General features: G+C 36.7%; 2 protein-coding genes across 5 annotated transcripts in view; one reads left to right on the top strand and one right to left on the bottom strand.

Annotated features, from left to right (window-relative positions):
* Positions 1–64: 64 nt before the first annotated feature.
* Positions 65–9,522, bottom strand: racgap1 (Rac GTPase activating protein 1). 3 transcript variants are annotated; one of them, XR_014199983.1, is made up of 18 exons: positions 9,394–9,522; positions 8,735–8,825; positions 8,423–8,625; positions 8,194–8,336; positions 6,641–6,710; positions 6,441–6,494; positions 6,279–6,356; positions 5,851–5,968; positions 5,266–5,417; positions 4,523–4,687; positions 4,290–4,385; positions 4,005–4,203; positions 2,691–2,796; positions 1,733–1,865; positions 1,494–1,623; positions 1,291–1,402; positions 558–1,195; positions 65–504 (listed from the first exon to the last, which is right to left on the bottom strand). XR_014199983.1 is itself a non-coding variant. In XM_082146198.1 (17 exons), the coding sequence occupies exons 2-17, from the start codon at positions 8,817–8,819 to the stop codon at positions 1,120–1,122; spliced, it is 1,920 nt and encodes a 639-aa protein (XP_082002324.1). In that variant the 5' UTR covers positions 8,820–8,825; positions 9,394–9,522; the 3' UTR covers positions 65–1,119. The 3 variants fall into 3 exon arrangements, 1 of the variants encoding a protein (XP_082002324.1); XR_014199984.1 differs by having other exon boundaries at positions 9,398–9,522; XM_082146198.1 differs by having other exon boundaries at positions 65–1,195.
* Positions 9,523–11,201: 1,679 nt separating this feature from the next.
* The window catches only part of LOC309481317 (inactive dipeptidyl peptidase 10), a 57,711-nt gene continuing 48,651 nt past the window's right edge, over positions 11,202–20,261 (top strand). For both annotated transcript variants that reach the window (XM_082146195.1, XM_082146194.1), the window contains exon 1: positions 11,202–11,374. In XM_082146195.1, the coding sequence (XP_082002321.1) occupies positions 11,336–11,374 (39 nt within the window). In that variant the 5' untranslated portion in view covers positions 11,202–11,335. The remainder of the gene's footprint in view (positions 11,375–20,261) is intronic.

Below are 20,261 nucleotides of genomic sequence, written 5' to 3'. Positions count from 1 at the left end.
ATTTACATCTCACCACTTTTAACTCTAAACCCCAATGCAATGTTAAAAAAAAGACACAATGGACTTGCAAGAAATGAATGTATTTTACAAAGTATTACAAAATGTCACACCACTCAAATTGAAAAGCAACTAGAGTTGATATAACTCCATTGTTCAACATAATAAACAGTTGCACTTTGAAAACAACAATGAAAACTTGACAGGTTAGTAACGCACACGACTACTGCACAGTGAAAAGCATCCAATCAGTCCAAGTCTTTTATACTATTGGTACATTAGATGCTTCAAAATCAGTCAATTCTCCCAGAGGGCACCTTTTTTGCTTCTACTTTAAATACGGTATACAATTAAATACACTGAGACAGAACTGCATATAGACAAATCAATGCCATTGAGAAAATCTGAAATAATTCTGGCCATATTCATTTATGAAAGCTAAAATGCCCACCACAGCAACCAAGTGTTTTTGCTTTCAAATAGCATTCAATTATCTTAATTTTCTTGCTTTCCTGAATCCCTCTATAAAAAACTCAGAGGGTTCAATGCATTTCAAACACCATAAATGGATCATTTAAACAAATTCAAAAAATCATCAGCAGCATCATCATCATTTTAAGACAAATTCTGTATTATACCTACTGGCAGTGAAATTTAAGCTTGACCATGTTTAAAAACACAGTTTACACTATATAGTATAATCTGATATAGTCACTACATCCTTGAACCCTCCAAGAGATTGACATTTAAGGTAAAGCATAAAATTAGAATATACAAACAAGGTTTTTGTTCTAGATGCTACAATCAAGTTCAGGTTTCTTGATAAAGAACTCCCAAACTGATGCAGATTCTGTTATTCTATGAGGATTCAGTGACTGATGGAAGTGCTTATATCAACCCATCGCTTTGGTTGTGAGGACGTTAAAAGAAAATTAAAACATTTAAAATACAAATGTTACAAGAACACTAAAAAGAGGTAAAATAAAAAGAGTAGTGATAAAATGGTCTGAATTGATGGACAAATCCGACATATAATATGCTAGTAGGTCAATGTAATATATTGCAGCTGTTTCCCAAAGTAAAGAAAGACTCTTAGCCATGAAGAGCTGAAGTGCTTCAGGGCTACTTCAGGAGAGGAGAGGCGAAGAAGTTCCCCTGGCGAGAGACGCTGACTGGAGCTCTGCTCCTGCTAGCAAACCTGAAAACAGAACGGATGTTCATAATTGTTAACTCACAAATACTCAAACAGCTGTGTGTCATACTCCTATAAAACCCGGTAAGGTTCAAACATACTTTGGAGTGATTGCGTTGAGAGTTGCGTTCTTCATGCGTTGGGAGAGAGAGCTGGACGATGGGGTCTTGCTCATCTGCTGGTCAGGAGTCGTCACGGGCCCAAACATACTTGCTAGAGTACAAAGAAAGCATGTTGTTATAGAATATCACTATCAGACAGGTGATGTTTTGGAAATAGTTAGTTTTGTTAAATGTTTGGATACTTTTCTGATCAGGAGTTGCGTGGACATTGGGGTTCTCAATGATCATGTGATTGTTGTGAGCTTGGTCGTTGTTGCTGTTCATACACTGACTCCAGAACTCCACAGGCAGACCGAGGAGACGCTCAACCACCTGAGAGAGAAAGAGCTTGGTGAAAAACTGGTCCAAAAACACCATACATTTACAAACTAGACCCCATTGGGGAAAAGAAAAGTGGGGACCTTCAGCCATGAGCACTTACTTTTGGCTGTCGTTTTGTGTCTTGCAGGATGGTCATTGGCTCTGGGTCGGGCACGCCATGACCCACAAGTGTAGGTCCAAATACACGAGCCAGATTAGTGCTGTCCATCTTTGTATCTGTGCTCTGGGCCACTCTAATGATGACAGAAATAAAACTCAAGTTAAATATTAAGTCTCACAGCCTAAAAACTTCCGAGAGAGAAGTGCTGGGTTTTAATATATCAAATACAAGAATGTTGCTCTAAATTAAGCTGGATTGATAGTGGTACTTAACTGAGGAGAATTACACAAATTATAATAATTAAAAAAAGATATGTAATAGCTTTTTAATTTGGTGTAAATGGACGGAATACATCAAAACCATACAATGACACTTTTATTGAACTGTAAATGGACTGCAAGGTAGTTCCTTATTTAGCTCCATATGTTACATTGTACGCAGTTGCTGTTAAAAAACAGGGAAACTCATTTTAAATAGTGTTTCCAGAATTGATGCCATAATATCTGGTAACAATTTCGTAACCACAATATGAATGTTTTGTGTTATTGTAGAAACAATGCCTATCAAGGTAATCGAATACTTTTATGTTGTTTAAACAAAAGAATATCAAAAATTAAACTTCCAGATTAAACCTTTTTTTCAACAGGATGCTGGATAAAGCATTTACAGCAGCATAAATAAAAATTGCAACACTATGTCAGGAGTATAAGCGTCACACTAGAAGCAAAGTTTAAGGTAATGCTTAAATAGAGGCTTCATATTTCTGCTTTTACACCAGGGTAATTGCCCCCCAAATGCACAGTTTTTAACAAACTGATCAAATTGCTTTGAACCTGAAATATTCCTTTCAAAGTTACAAATGTTAGTGTAAGTGTTGACTTTAATAATTAAATAATATTTACAAATTGCAAAGGCAATAAACCAGACAGTAGAGTCAGAGATGGTGTATGATGTTTACCTCTGCAAATGAATCATGAGGAAGGCCAGAGTCTCTTTGTTGGGCTGTGGAAGATCACTGATGTTCTGATATATTAAAGCAATGCTGTTGTCATCATCAGACAGCTCTATGAGAACAGAGTGAATGGTTACTATTGAGTGTACTAATATTAACAAACCCATCTTCGCAAGTACACCACGGATCAACATTTTGGAGTCAGTAAGATACGATTTTTAAGATAAGATAAGTAATTATTTTATTCAGCAAGGACACATTAAATTGATCAAATACTGTTCTTTTAAACTTTTTATAAAGAAAATGAAATATTTAATAAAAAACTAAAATATTAAGCAGCACAACTCTTGATAATTGAACAACATTTATAAGAAACGTTTTAGCAGCAAATCAGCGTATTAGAATGATTTCTGAAGGATCATGTGACACTGAAGACTGGGGTAACGATGCTGAAAGTTCAGCTTTGCCATAACAGGAATACATGTCACTTAGTATTAAAATAAGTTATTTTAAACAGTATTTCTTTCACAGTGTTACTGTTTTTTTTAATCAAATAAATGCAGTCTTGGTGAGCATGAGACTTTTAAAAAAAATCATACCGACGACTAGGGCTCGGTATCAATTCAGATGTCCCGATTAGATTTCGATTCACAAGATCTTAATTCGATTTGATTCTCGATTTAATTAAATTAATAACATTTTCACTGGCCCCACCGCAAAAAAAGTAGTAATAACTGAATAAAATAGGCCTAGTTATTGTTTTTGATAATTATAAATAATAAAACTAGGCTAAATAATTAAACTACAAGCAAATGCCACAAATAAAAAAATGCAATATAACAAAGACACAAATGAAATAACCAGTGCTTTTAACGTTTTTCAGGTTTGTCTAACAATAGTTTTCCAGGTACAGAAATTGAACAAAGTAATCCAATGTAAAAACACTGCATATAATCTTCACAGTACAAATTAAATAAAGGTTCATCCTTATTAAAGTTACAAAAAAGTTATTCAGTGAAGAGCAGGGAGTGATTTTCCCTGTCTTTTGTTGTTTTATTAACAAGAAGACTAGAAATAAGATTGATGTTAATCAGATAATGTTCAATGTTTGCAGAAATAAATATATAAAAAAAATGTAAAAAAAATATATAAAAATCGGGTTCGTGGCTTTTGAGAATCTATATAGAATTGGCCGCATTTTAAAAAACAATTATTCGAAAATTTAAACAAAATAAATTTTGCGCCCAGCCCTCGTACTGACCCTAAACTTTTGAATTGCACATTCATTCATTTTGTGTACATTCATACATCAACACTAACCAGCAGCATCCATGAAGGCACGGTTGAGGCGGAAGGTTAGCAGGGGTTCTTTGAGGTTCCTCAGGAAGTCCTTGAGGAGGCCTGTGATGACATGGATATCGTCTACCTTGCTGAGCAGGGGAGTGGTTTTCCCACGATGGAACTTCTCTTTCAGGTCCTTGACCACTCGATCGGAGCCAGACACCCGGTACAGACCAGTCTGCCGAAGAGATACGCAGGTTTTCAGAACATATTGGTCTTGTTGTCCAGTGTTCTAGACTGAATCCAGCATCTTTATCAACTTACCTCATGTAGGCCTCTCTGCTCAATCTCATTAACGCAGTGCACCACTAGTGAAGGGATCATGGGAGAAGTGGAGGACACGTAGCTTGCAAGGGTGCCCTATCGAAAATCACACCAGGTTGAGATGTTTAATGAAGAGTACAACACAGCCATTTAGTTTAAACTTGAAATTTCAGCATGTAAAAGAGGGAGAAAATACTCAAGTTGGATGATAAAGCTTCATATAGATTTGTCACCTCTCCACTTTTGACTGGAGTCCCAGTCATGTTTGGAATGCAGGGCAGAGGGCAGCGCTCGCGGCATTCGGGGTGGGACACAACACGGCAGTCCCTGCACTTCAGAGAGATCTTCCCAAATTTGATCCTCTTACCACATGGCACACAAGACTCTGGCTTGATCACCTAAAAAAAGCCAGGCAGATATAAGCTGTCAGGACTATAAACACGGGCCACTGCTAACTTATCTAGACAACTTCACTTATTATAATGGGAAATTACATTGTTTTATGTCAGTTTTAAATATTGCAGAGCATTTTTTATTTTATTTGGGGTGGACATCGGCACAGTTCAGATCGCCTAGTGCAAGTACACCCCCTTAGTCACGATGTAATGAAAGTTGTGATAGATCTTTTATAAACATAGTAAAACAGATGGTCCAAAGAAAGATGGGAAAAAAGTTGGGTGGGGTCTTGGTTCTATCCATTAGGCAGACCTGAATGCAAGCTTGGAGTTGATTATAAGAGCGTTGGCACTTAAGAGGCCTGAACGAATGGAAAAGTCCAGCATACGTCACTAGAGAGAAGTCTGTTGTTTCACTGGGAAGGTCCAGTTATCATTTTGATTAATTTACAAGGTCAAATTTAAAACGCATGGATGAATAATTTCAAATATGATCTAAAAAGTAAACAACCCTCTATAGTTGGGACTCAAGAGCAATGCATCCAGTGCATCTTCGCATCTCAGAAAGATTTGTATCCTACCGTTTTGGAGACAAACTCATGCAGACGGACACCTCCGTTGCCCTGGGGAGTGCTGGGCTCTGCTCTGCTCTCTCCATTGGGCTGACTGGGATGCTTGAACACATCCATAGACTGAACAGAGTCGGTGTCAGCAGTGTCCCACTCCTGAACAGCTGAAGAACAAAAGCAGAGAGAAGCACTGCTAACTACTGCAGAATACTTAAACAGAAATGCAAAGGCTTGGGGTGTGAGAAATGACCAGGGAAAAAACCCATACAAAATAGACCAAATAAAAACAAATAAAAGAGTACCAGGCTAAAGACTCATCAAGGGGTCAATTTAAAACACCCCAGAGTCCTGCAAACCACGTAATGAATTATATAAAAAAAGAAAATCTTTGACCCTGTTCAATAAAACAACGCATTTTTATGATACGGCAACCACACATCATGACTCAATGCGGATCTTATTTATAATACAGCAGCCTGCACATTATTATTCAATCAATAGCAAGAATCATATAATCAATGACTCATGCAAATATTCTCTTCCTCTGCACTTGCAGTCTCACAAATGACCATAATAAATTTAGTGTATTGAGCTTACCAGTCTTTCTGCGGCTCCTGGTCCAGTACGGAACAGTCTCCACTGTGGTGACAGCCTCAATGGATCCGCCACCAGCAGGCACCGTCACGGTGGTCTTAGCCACCAGAGACTCATTACCCTGATAAAACAGAACTCAAATTAATTAATTGTCAAACTACTTACTACACATTCACCTAAAATAAGGGCGGTATTAACTGGACATTAACATCAACCCGGGAATAGCTTGTTAACTTGTCTTTTACAATGTCAAGAGAAGACAAAATCTTCCAATATTCATACTTCAATGGGTTGTAGGGACTGAGGAGAACTGTGGAAACATTATACCTCTAATGACTAAAGCAATGCCTGCAGGGAGCCTTTTTACTAAAGAGTCTTTCTCCAATATTAAACAGTCAGTCATGTGCTTATGTACTGTAACCAGCTCTTACTTTCTCAGAGGTGCGGCCGGTGGAACGGGACCTCTTGGCACCAGCAGGAGGGCCTTCTGTGTGGTTTCGGGAGGAGCGCTGCATTGAGACAGATTAAATAATAAGATCTTGCTTGAAATTTGGAAATATTTAGATTAAATGTGAATTTATTTGGAAGCTTACTCTCTTTTGTCGTTTCTTGAGACGAACGGTCCTGACTGCAGAAGAGTCCCAGTCCTTTATTTAAAGAAAAGTCAAATTAAATCAATAAAGGATGAGTCAGGCTAACTAAATTTCAAAGATTAAATTTCTTTCTCTCTGTCAAGTTTGAGACAGGAATACATATAACCTTAATATTTTTAATATTCAAGAAAATGACATACCAAAGAATCATCAGTTTTATCATAGCTGATGTCAGACAAGATTGACCCGGATTCATCAATGGTGGTCAGTCTAGAAGAGACGGTGTGAAAAAACAAATGAAGGTTACAGCAGTAAGAAACAATTCAATCATAAAAACCGAACCAATTCTTCTGTCTTTTATGACATTTAATTAAATCTTTGAAGATAGAGTACATTAAAAATGCTTTAAAAATACCTTTTCAGTCACTCAAGCAGAAAAAAACAATACAACTTTTTATGATTCAATTATATCCTGACAGATTTCTGTAATATCCAGCTTCAAATTATCTTATTTCAGGGTTCATACAGATATTGTAAAATGAAATTCCAGGGCTTTCGAGGACTTTTTTTACGCACCGCTTTTCAAGGAGTATAATCAGAGATCTCACTTAATCAATATCTTTATTATCTTTCCATTTCTAAGGGCCAGATTTACTAAGCAGGGCAAATTAGCGTGAGAGCGCAAAGCGCAGAAGGGAGTGGGAGCCCTGAAAAAGGTAAATAAATAAATAAAAATATACTAATAGCTAAAACAAAATGGTCCAAATTAAGTGCAGCACATGAAAGGTATGCAATGACTGTGGCAACTTTCAGTATGGGAACATTAAAGCACTAGAATTTTCAATGCATAAAAGAGCAAACAGAAAAAGTCAAATTCAAGTGCTTCAAGCACATTGTACGAGCCCAGGTATTTGTATAGAACTTTACACAATACACATTGCTTCAAAGTAGCTTTACGCAAATTCATGATGTTAAAGTTGCGATGACACTGATGTAGCGGCGACAGATTATTTCTTCCGTATTGTGACATACGGCCGAATATAATGGATTGTCAAAAAAGAAAATTTATAGAGCGGGGGTCTTTTGTAGGTCAGACTGTCAGTCCAAATCTGATTTTAGTGCATATCTGACTGAAATCTGATCAGATTTAGCAAACACATGATTTTTACAAATCTATTTCGAGCTACATACTGTTCATATGTGGTTTGAAATCGTGTTCAAATTGCATTTCTGGAAATCCGTTTCAATCCAACTGCTCTGATTGGATTTCGCATGGTTTGTGAGACTTTCTCAGGCCACGTAAAACGTAAACGTAAGACGTTGTTGTTATAGGAAACATGCTGAAAGTCGCTGCAGAAACAAGGTTGTGCTGTTACAAAGTGTCGGATAAGTACAAAATAACAATATAACGGAGATGCGTTTTGAAACCAGCAGAGACAAGAGCACGGAATAAAGCTACGCATACCAGCATCCTATGTTTCTGCCGCTGCCTCAAAAGACAAAGTAGTCATACATTTCTTTTATTAAAAGGATTTATTTTCATTTAATGCCGACTTTAAATGACACATACAAATGACAGGGTTTAAGATTTAGTTCCAATCTTCCAATCCCTATGCAGTCTAACTGAAAAGTTAATTGAAAGTCATGCCTCAATACAAAAGACCTAATACATAGTAATATTACAAAAGTAATGGAATGAAAACTCAGAAAAGCATCATATTACAGAAGTAAAATGGGTTGCTTTTTCTCTTACCGTCGACTAGTGTTGAGGTTTGTGGGATTCTGGGAACGGGCATTTAGAAAGGCCAGAGCGGAGCGCTGCTCCTCATTTAACTGGATGCTGTTACTGGAGCCTTCAGTCACCAACAGCTCCCGGATGAGCTGGATCTGACGGTCCTGCAGAGGAATAAAAAGGAATGTCTGGTTTGAGCCTAAATTCAGAGAACAGGTCTACAGTACCATGCAAAAAGAGGACTACAAACCAGTTTTGCACAGTCGGCCTCAGCTTTCTGTCTCCGACGGATCTCCACATCCACCTGGTTGCGGGCATGTTTGAGTTTAACCTCCAATGCTCCTCGCTCTGTCTCGGCCTTGGTGAGCACCTCCTTGCATGCATTTAGCTCATGCTCGACTCTCAGCCATTTACGACGACTGTCCTCAAAGTTCAAGGCCATCTGAATGAACTCTGACAATGAGACAAAGAATTGCAGTGAATATTTAATGGGAGAGATTGAGACAGTGTACTACAGCATGCATGCATTTTATTTCAAATATTCAACACAGCCAGTACTTACGGGGCTCAATGCTTTCATTGAGAACATCAGCTTGTGCCCGCAGGCTTTCAAAAACACTGTGAAGATTGATCACAGCAGTCTCCATGTCCTCCTGCATTGCAGAAAAACATTTTAATTGTGTGCACCAGTTCAAACAACTTGCTAGATTTAATTTGCTTCCAGTAACATCCTTTTGAGACCAATCAATTTATTTCTGGTATACAATTATTGTTAATATCTCGAGATCACACACCCCACTGTTTGGACATCTGTGGCTTTTCGGTCATTCAAAATATTATAGGCGTGGCCAATGATGAACATTGATATTATGTATCTGCATAAGATACATAATAATAGAATAATAGAAGTAGTTTCAATCTAAAATAGTGAAAGTGGATAAAGTGACAAAATAGTAATAACTTACTTTTAAAAATACATAAGTGTACTACACTGTTAGTGTAACAATATTAATAAAATAGTATAAAACTTGTTTTTGCTAGGATGATGAAAGTAACGTTACAACCGTAAACAACAACAGTCCAAACACGTTTAAATCACAATAGGTTTAACGTTAATGGTGAACAATAGAAGTAAGTTACAGTAAAACACTAGCATGTGTTTTCTAAACGGCTCGTCATTAGTAACAAACAAACATTGGTTTGCCATGTAATATAACTTACGTACTGTTGTAGACGCCCAGCCTTGTGTGTAAACGATATAACGCAAGATTATAACTTGAACATATATATTTTCCAGGGACCACAGCACCGGTTTGTCCAACCGAGTTTACCCGGATGTGTTGTTACTTGTTAACGTTAGCGTCTAAAGAAGTTGCGTTTCAAATTTACCCGCCAGCCAATCATCGCAACTCGGGCATGCTGACGTAAGCACGTTGACGCAGTACGTACATGCAGCGCGTCTGCTGTAAAACAGACTGTAAAAAAAGGCTGTAGCAGTATAAGAAATTGCTTACCATGTTTTTATGTTGTTGTTTTTTTTGGTCTGCTGTACCCTATGGCTGTACCATGCTGTAGCCTACTGTTGGTGTCGAAAAAATCGGGTTTCCATCAACAAACTATAATAATTTAAATATAGGCTTATAGAATTGTTTTATAGCTACAAATTGGACATAGGCAACTGCAATCTCTTTCACTTGATAAACTATAATAATAATAATCAAATCGAATTATAAAACTGTAAAATTAAAATGCTCCCTCTTGGCTGATATCTTTTTTGGCTCTTGTTTGGCTTTAGTATCTTATAATTTAAACCTAGCAAAAATGTTTAATAATATTGCCTACAACAGAAGTAAAATAATTAGACCAGATTTCAGAAAATATCAGTGTTGGTGCAAGTATGAAATATGTGTGAATGACTTCACCGCCCAGGAGTAGCAATTAAGTCTCTGTGGAAAAGTTCAGAGAAAGGCAGTGTATAAAATTTAAAATAGCCTAAATAAATAGCCTAATTAAAAACAAATTAAACAAACTAACTAACCAAATCAATTAGGTTAAAATAAACAACTACATTTGTTTTAAATAAATAATAGAATAAAATAAAACAATACAGTAGGCCTAACCATTATTCTGAGTGGAAAAAGAACTGTAACGATGTTACAATCAAAACTAAAATTATATTTATGTTAGGATTTTAATCTTAACAGTGTAAATGCGGGTCATTATACATACAAGCTGCCTTTTACATTTTTAGGATGGGGGTCCCTTGTGTGGGGATGATCATATTTGGGGGTCCGAAGGAGCACTGAAGATAGCAATGTGCTGAAACTTTTGCTTGCTGGTGTCTATTCTGTTTTTAACCCACATGCACATTGCACTTTTTTGCACGATGCAATAAAAAAAAATAAAATAAAAAAAAAGTCAGTCTTGAGTGGATCAGTGTGCGGCCAGCCACCCTTCTTGTTTAAGATATTAATCTTAACAGTGTAAATGCGGGTCATTATACATACAAGCTGCCTTTTACATTTTTAGGATGGGGGTCCCTTGTGTGGGGATGATCATATTTGGGGGTCCCTGGCATAAAAGATTGAAAACCCCTGTCCTGGGCTGCTTTTCATGCTGGTAATTTAAGTAGGCCATACATAAATTAATTAGATAAATTAATTAATTAATATTTCCTTTCTGTTGATGCATTCATATTTTATTATGTATGCCTATTCCTTAAAAATAGTATGTGACTGTATGCACCCTATCTATCTATCTATCTATCTATCTATCTATCTATCTATCTATCTATCTATCTATCTATCTATCTATCTATCTATCTATCTATCTATCTATCTATCTTCCAGATCACTGTTCATCAAGTGTGCACAGTGTGACTGATCGCTCAGACACAGTGAAAGTCGAAAAAGGGGCTGAAGCCAGAAAAAGCAACGTGTTGTCTTGATTAATATCCAACTGTAACTGTGGAAGAGAGAGAGGGAGAGAGAGAGAGAGAGAGAGAGAGAGAGAGAGGGATGGCCAACTTTACACCATCATATCAAACAGATCCGCTAGTGGGGTGTGCAGTGCAACTTGCAGCAACACCAACTCAAACAAGGCTTTCAAGTGCTGGAAGAGCAGTGAACTGCATCAGGAGATATCGGTGCTGAATCCTGCAAACATGATTGCCACCACACAGCAGAACATGACAACAGAGCTGGTAAAGATAAAAAGCATGTTGTATCTTTTGCATGAACAAAGACTAAATGCAGACTGACGATATTTTGTATTTATTTTTACACATCTGTGTGAACTAGCCGCAGCGAGGGAGCGCGTGCACGTGCGAGAGAATACAAATCTGTGCACACGACCCTTTCAAATCCTGTTTATAAACTGTATCTAAGCTTGTTTCAACTCATGTATCCGTCAAAGTATATTAAACAAACGCTTGCTCAGCACAGGCGTTGGTCACATTGATTCGACTCGGTTTTCATTCATACTTTCAGAGGAACTGTCCGTATCCCTCTGTCGGTTTCGGTCCGTCACACCAGTTACTACTGCAGTGCTTTCCAGTGACTCATTGATTAATTGAAGTAGGGCTTTTCCGACAGAGCTTAATATCAGGCTGCCGTTTCAACTTCTACATTAAGATTTTAATATCTGAGTTCGAAATGTGTGTTGTTTAGTAGCGCAAACTGAACGAATCAGATATCTGACTTGAACTGGTGTAAATTCGCTGTGAAGATGGCAAGAGCTGCTGGACGTTTACCTCAGAGCCGCGATCTTTTCCAAGAAACTGAAATGAGACAAGTTATCAATCATAGCCTGCACAAATATCTATGGTTCAATGACGAACATTTCTATTATGTGCATACAAAAATTGCTCGAATACATTATGACAAAAACGTTTAAAGGTCATTTTAATATTATTTGTAAGGTTTAAAGTAAAAAAAAATGTTGCTATGGCTGCGGTTGCAAGTCACATTAAACAGCCAGAAAAGTAAGGAAATGGTAGTTTGGCAATATATATATATATATATATATATATATATATGTGTGTTAATATATTTATTAAACATAAGCAGTGAAGCAAATTTCTTCTAATTTCTTTTAAAATAGTACTATCTTTTTATGAAATATAAAAAAAACTTAGTCTGCCATATCAAAGTGTTTGCAGCATGTAAAACGCCATTTTGTTGTCATGTGACTGAGAAAACGTCAAAACAGAGATGACCTCTTTATTACTGTATGGGATTTGCATTGTTAAGCAAAATTAAGCACAAAATATCACTGTAAATCAAAGTTAGTAATGACAAATATTGATATCCGCCTTATTTTTAAATCCAGAAGTAAGCTGTTTCCTGTGAATGTGCGAGACTTCCAATTCAGTAGCCTCTATACTAGGACAACAAAGTGCAGTAAACGATAAAATATTTGTGCGACAAACCAGTGTGTTAATGATTACGATAATAAATAAAAAATAATATGATAACAAATACCCATTTTCAACATCAGATAACATAACAAACTGTTCTTGAATGTAAATTCAATATAAAAATACCTGTCACTCACATGAAATCCCAGCAATAGCAAACCACAACGATCCAATCAATTCTCGATAGACCAAAAATCTAGTCCCACCCTACATTTTTGCTTGTTCGAAAAGCTGTTTCATTCGGATATACGCCACAAGAAAAGACCATGACAACTATATTTTCATGCCAACTTTAATTGTTGTGAAATGTCAATGCAAAAGGTCTTAAACAGGTTTTATTTTCTTCCTTTTCCTTTGACTTTGGGGTGAAATATGACTTGGAAATGTTATTGACAGGTTTCACCCATATCAATTTTATTTTCACATCTCTTTCAAAAACAGATTTTTACCTCCTTGCCTAGTCAGTGTTTGCATAGTAATTCATGCTTAACTGATAAAGATGATCACCATTTGTTATCTAGCAAATGGCACTTATTTCTAAAATGTTTGTGTAAGAGCCTAGAATGTTGTAAGTGTAAGAGAGTGTGAAGGAGCAGTGTTTCTCATCGATGGTTGCAGATGACTCATATGATGCATCTTTAACTGAAACATAATCAAATCACTCCTTCCTTTTGTAGTCTCCACCTCATTTGCATATCTTCTGCATGGTGCCTTGACCATTAAGAGTGTAGAAAGATTGGTGGTAAACGGCCAGAGAAAAGTGGTAGAAAACAACAACAGTTAAGTCTAGGTGCACAACGTCTGTCAATACTCTCATGCCAAATGCAAGATAAGATACATGTCATATAACATGCAATGTGCAGTTTCTATATTAATCTATTATGTCTCCATCCATAATACATTTTATTACCATGTATCTAGAGTGAGTGGGACTGTGCATGCTGCTCTGTTTCCAGCCGATAAGAAACACCCAGAGTAATTAGTTTCTTTTGCATTGTATTTCCCCCTTCACATCTGAAAACTAATATTCTGCACCATTCCTGTAAATTGTTTTTCAAATAACTACGGCACTGATGAAATTCAATGTGCAATTAGTAGGGCTGCACAATATATCAAAATTATTAAAATATTGCAAATGTACACACTAAAAAATGCTGGGTTGTTTCAACCCTGTTTGGATCGAATATGGAAAAAAACAACCGTCGGTTTAATTTTTGAAATACAAATTTTAAACCCAACGGTTGGGTTTGTCCATATTTGCCCCAAACATGGTCAAAAGAGTTGTGCCGCGGAAAATAACTCAATTCAGTACTTGCACACACCTCTCGAACATCAAGCGATCCTGAATTCAGTTCTCTTCCGCAGCTTATATGGCCAAATAAAATGCTTGTCTTGGTTATCATTCATGTAAACAGTTAGTTATGTATGAAGTGAACGTAAACAGTTAAAAAAGAAAATGCATGTGTAACAGTATATTGGATCCGCGCAGCTCATTAATGTTAATCAAACAACACAAACAAAGATTGTATAAGGTCAGTGATTTGATTTCAAACATATTTACAAAAGTACTATTCAGGTTATTTAATTGGTCAAGTTCAAAATGACCTTGAGTACACCTTTAAAATGATGGTTTGTCATCTAAATGATGAGTGATGGGAAATTATTCTATCGACATGACAGTAAGGTTTGAGATGACTCTCTCCTCTTGTCAGATCAACCTATGCTTGCTGACCTAAGCAAGAAAAGATCTGTCTCATCAAGTGTTCTGGAATGAACATTCCAGGCTACATTTTACAATGTAGCTTGGAAATAAGTTGTGTTTTGTCCCAAATATTTATAATATAATATAATATAATATAATATAATATAATATAAAAGTAGTATGTTGTCAAGAAATCAACACCCTGGCAACTATATTGTGGTGGCAAAAATAAATAAATAAAGTTGTAAAAAAAATCTAGTCAGGGTTATTATTATTATATAAACTAAAACCAAAACCATAAAAAAAAGACATTTTAGTTACTTGAAATAAAATAAATGTTAACTGAAATAAAATTAAATATACAAGAACCAAGGCAAAATGTCTTATTTTCATTTAATTTAACTTAAAGTACTAAAACTAAAATTAAAACTAAATTGATTAAACTTAATTAAAATTAATGAACACGATATGGTATTATTCCGTAGGCTATATAGCTTAAAATATAGTACATATAAAAAAATAAACTAATACAAATGTCAAATGACTAAACCTTTAACAAAAATTAAAAACCGGAAAATATAAAAATACAATCTATAATTCAAAATATTAATGAAAAACTATATAATAGTATCTTAATGAAACTAAATAACACTGAATCTAGTCCATCAAATAATACGTATTAAAATATTATGTATAGCAAAATACATTGATCCATTTGGAAAGTGTTATCCATCAACAAATCCTATAGTCCATTACATGAGGAAATGATATTTAGAATTCTATCTTTTTTCCTCTTAGATCATTTACAGGAGGAAGGTCTCCTGAGACAGTGACCACTTTCTCACCTGCTTGAAATGTTAACGTGAATGATTCTGTACAGGAAACTTATTAATTATGTAACAGTACTTTGTATCATTGATTCGAACTGCATAACAACCTTTCAAGCATTTGCTTTGCTTTTTCTCTATTCACTAGGAGCTGTTTCACAGCAAGCGTTCTCTATTCAGGAGGTGTTGGATCAAACAGCCAGAGTTGGCTGGAGATTAGTGCGGTTGCTCTTTGCATTTTCAAATGCAGCCATAATTTGGTCCTTGCTCTTTTTCTGGTCCCACTATTTAGGAGGCTTTAGCAGTTGCAAATTGATATAGACAAGTTTCCTCATAGATAGCGTATATCTGTGAAAGTATATGACTGCAAACACCTCCAGTTAGATGTTATTTATTCAGAATGCAGATTTGCTTTCTGATGGTAATATTTCATATCCTAAACCTCAGTAGAACCAATGCATCTCATTACCGCCGCAGGAAAACCATGATTTGCGCTGACTTTGTGCTATCCGCTTTAGGCAGATACTCTGAGCACATCCTGACAGTTACCCCTAGACTGATCATGATTGAGTGGGCTTTCTGTTTGCTTTGAAAGATCATTAATAAAGCATTCTATGTCTAATATCTAAGGCTTAGTGTCTTCTCATTAACCAGATGCCAATTAAATGCGAGTCATATTTCTTAGACAATATTGCCTGACAGCTGTAAATGATTCATCCCCAAAACTTCTATGTTGCTGATGTCAGTACTTTGTATTAAACAAAGCTTTTGCTTTTTGGCTTTCTCTTTTAATACACATACTCTGTTAATGTCCATGAGACAATCTATAGCTATTAGAGATTGCACAATATCTATCTATTGATCTATCGATTGTTTGTTTGTTCGTTCGTTCGTTCTGTCTGCTACAGATTATTTAACAATACAGAACTGATTTGTTCATTTTTATAGTTTTATTTTTATAATAATATTGTTATTATATATGAACAATATTATATGCTTTTATATTATTATTTTAATGTAGTATTATTTTATTCTTTATTTTGTATTATATTTAAATAATAAATATTTATTATATATTATTATGTTATTAATAATAATTATAATAATTATAATAATAACATTTTTTTTCTGTTTTCCGACATAAGATAAAAAATATTATTAGTTGTATTTCTATTATTATTACTTAAGCTAAGGTATTGCCATTTTAATTTTCTAGGCTATCTCTAATTGTTAAGCTACACATTTTACTTGGGAATGAATATGTTGTTATTTGTTATTGAATTGATGTTATTTAAAAAGTAATTACTCAAAAGCATATTAAATTAGTTTTCCTCGAAGTTACAACTAAATGTATATGATTATTATGATCTACATTTTAAAACAAATCAAATAGTTTAGAGAACCAAATCTGAAAAATATAGCTGCAAGCAGCGATGCCGGGCCCAAGCCTCTGGGCCCCTGCCACCCCGGTGGCTTTAGGGAAACTGTGCATGGTAGGCAATATGCATTTAATGTGGGTAAATATAAAAGGATTGCATCAAAGTTGTTTAAATATGCCATATTTAGTGCAGCAGCTGGAGCCACTATGACCTCAAACCACAACAGCCACATCCATGAGATCATTTAAATTTAGATTAATTTCATGTCATAGTGTCACAATTATGTTTTGTTTAGTTCATTCCTGTTGTGTCTGTATGAGTTCTAATTAGTTTCTATGGTTACTGATTAGTTTATCCTTGTTCAGCCGTTCCTGTTTAGTTTCCTCATTTACTATGTGTATATACTCCCTGTTCTGTTCAGTCCTTTGTCGGTTATTGTTTGTGTTGAATGTGGTCGTGATTCTTTTAAATTTGCTATTTGATTTCTAATCCTCTCCTTCGTCATGCGCTTTCTACAGCCATCAGTCCGTAACAGAATAACCAACCCTCTAAAACAAGTAATTAAAAAACTATGGACTGACCAGCGTTGCATCTCCTCTTCCCCGAGAAACGAAGGTTGCTGGGGTATTTGGGTTGAATGCTCCAGGATGACGGCCTCTCCCTCACAGCAAGCGAGCCCGAGGCACCCACGAATCTCGTCCAGGAACCAGAGCCAGATACCATCAAAGCCCTGGAGTCTAAGTCTGCTGATCAGCCACCCTGGAGCCAGGAGCGTTCCTGAACCTAATAGATCCTTGGTCCGCGTATCCAGTTCCCACCCAGATCCCCACCCTCAAAATCCTCACCTTCTTCGCTGGTCCGGTCCGTATATTTGCTTGCTCCGGTCCCGTTCAGAGATCTTCCCGTCTGCCCTGAGACTCTGCTGGACTCACTCATCTCTTCAGGTCCAGCTCCAGTGGTCGTCGCTCAGCACGGACTTCTGGGATTCCGGCGGCGCTTACACCCTCAACCCCTATGGCGTCATCAGGCTCCTACCTTTCTCCGACCTCCCCGCCATCCTTGTTCGCCCCGGTCAGCCGATTCCTGTCGCCACCTCCGTCAGCCTCAGGCTTCTAGGCCATCGAAATTGCCCTGGTCCGTCGGCCTCTCTACTCTGCCGGTCTTGGCATTATTCTGATGATGTTTGATGTAAATCTGGTAAAAATAAGTGGCCGATTTCACAGCATTTTGAAAATGACAAATTTCCTGCTGCCAGTTGGTGCTATAACTTTGTGATCAGCCTTCTTAAAAGAACATACAGTTGTCAAACTGTATGTAAGTATGCAGAAGTTATAACACACTTCCTGTTTCTCTTTTTGCCATAAAATGTTGCCTCACCACAGCCAAACCATTCGAGATATCTCAAATTCGCTCATAATTTAGCATCATCTTTGTCTCGGCTTCATGGTGACCAAGTTAGGTGGCAATCGCATGAATCCACTTGGAGGAGTATATCAAAATCCAGAGCATGCGTTTTTCAAACTACCCATAATAGCCGACTTCCTTTTGGGGTGACGTATTACTAATGTACAGTATACATTATACGATTTTGGGCTGTCCCAGATGAAAGATGTCCAATCGTGGCGATTTTTGTGGCTCCTAAATGGTGGTCGTCGTACAGTGAGAGAGTTTCAAAGACGACCGTTGTCACGGTCTTGCGACCAAAGATAGCCTGCAATAATTTTCTGACAGTGTTCGAAATTTAGCATGATCATTTCACAGTGTGTTTGGTGCTACGACCTACATCTACTGACTAGCCAATAAAAGTTCAACATAAAATGCTGTATTGATCAACGCGACATGGTGCTAAAACTTAAAACTTCTAACTTACCTCAAGCTCAATTATCAAAATTGACATGCCAAGTTAGCCTCTTTTTCCCTAGCCATGACCACTTCCATATTCTTCTCTTTCGCTTCCTCCTCTTTTTAGTTTTTTAATGACTAATGCTGATGCTGATATCTAAAATAGAGGGTAAATATACCCTATATACCATACAAATATGCGGATATATGTATATACACATAAATATAAATAATAGTAGCAGTATTTTTATTTTGTCCTATTTTATTTTGCTCTGTATAGTTCAAACACATTACAGCCCAATCAGTGTTGCTCACAATCTGCACTTGTGCCACTGTGGCTTTATTCATTAAGGATATGAATATGGACCTGAGCATCTATTGTGCACTAAGAAGATAAAAAAGGTAGAGACCAAGGAAAAAGGGTAAGGGAAAGTGGTAAAAATGATGAAGTGAAAAAAGACAACCCAGGGAATGAGAAAAACACTCTTAAGAGCGTAATGACACTCCTAACACTACTAATCCACTCTTGAAGTCCATCAACAAATGTGACTTTATTAGAAAACATCTCATGCCCATTTATATTTGTATTCTGAGGTTGGTGCTTAAATTGCAGTGATTAGTCAGACAATTTGCATGAAGTGAAATCTTTCAAAATTAATTGTGGGAATTAGCTTCCCCTCATTACCACAGTAAAGGCATAATGTAGAGCCCTGTCACACAGTACTAGTACAACACTCACTTCTATTCTGTGATGACTTCTCTAAATCATTTAATTGTCTAATGAGGATTGGGTCACACTTCACATTATAGTGCTGAAAATGTAATCATATAAGCAAGTAGTGAGTTAAATGAATTAAAGTTACTTAAATATATATATGATTATACCCTGTGTCTCAATGTCCATATTATCCATCCTAAACAGTATGTGAGATTAAAATAAGTATGTCCCAACGCATAGTATGTTGAAAAGAGTATGCCCCGGAATCCTGGCCAAATTTTCCCATTGGCCTCTGTCCATCATGGCCTCCTAATCATCCCCATATAGACGTTCGGCTGCATCACATTCGTCTCCTCTTATTATTTGTACAATATCATTGATGTATTTTATTAATGATGTGTAAACTTGACACTAATGCAAACTTTTTCAGAGTTCACATCACATAAATCTGTCATCCTTGCTTACATTTGACATGTATGATTCACTCAGTGGCATGAAAACCATCTCTGAGTTGTTTTCCTGTCTGTAGCTAGAATGAGGGAGACAGATTTGCGGGGGCTGCCGCGCTCCATCCACGGTGTCCTTTGTGAAGCCTAGGACCTGTGGGATGTTTGAAAAGTGAAGGAGGGTGGTAAGACTTTCTGATGGCTAAGGGAGCACACAGAGGAGGCACTACCAACACTGTCATGACTCTGAATCCAGAGCTACACTGTGGATGGATAATAAAAGGTCTGCAGGTGCCTTCTCTCCACCTCCTCGTGTTATGATATCCTTCCCATCCGGCCAGTGACAGCTTCTGCAGGAGCAATAGAGCAACATGCTGTAACTCGACATCAACAACAGGCATTCAAACTATGAAAAAGTGAAAGAATTCAATATTCAAATGATGAAATTTAGAGGAGAAATCATGCTACGCTACATTTGCTGGTGTCACGAAGTTGCACACAGGGGGTTACAGTATGTAGACTGTCCTGGAATAGTGCTTGCAGTTTGGATAATGTCACGGAAGCGGAGCATATGGAGTTCACCATATGTTTGGCACCAATGTGTTGAACTCACATCAAGAGCAGGTCATTATGAATTTACAGCTGATCTGTTTTGTTGGATAGGATTGTCGGAATGTTTCAATTTAATCTTGAATGCTGTTAAAAGTGTTATTTTTCTGTAAAAACACCTATCCCAGTTAATGAGCACAGGCAATATG

Source organism: Leuciscus leuciscus, assembly GCF_965113295.1.
Source record: "Leuciscus leuciscus genome assembly, chromosome: 18".
NCBI classification, from domain to species: domain Eukaryota; kingdom Metazoa; phylum Chordata; class Actinopteri; order Cypriniformes; family Leuciscidae; genus Leuciscus; species Leuciscus leuciscus.
The sequence above is the reverse complement of the archived record's forward strand: the minus strand, read 5'-3'. Positions and strand labels throughout refer to the sequence as shown.

Excerpts from the sequence above, each read along its gene's own strand:
- racgap1 (XM_082146198.1), bottom strand. The coding sequence starts at position 8,819 with ATGGAGACTGCTGTGATCAATCTTCACAGTGTTTTTGAAAGCCTGCGG. Across the intron at positions 4,204-4,289 it reads AGCAGAGAGGCCTACATGAG|ACTGGTCTGTACCGGGTGTC; the intron begins GTAAGTTGATAA and ends TCTCTTCGGCAG. Across the intron at positions 1,196-1,290 it reads CTCAACGCAATCACTCCAAA|GTTTGCTAGCAGGAGCAGAG; the intron begins GTATGTTTGAAC and ends TTCTGTTTTCAG.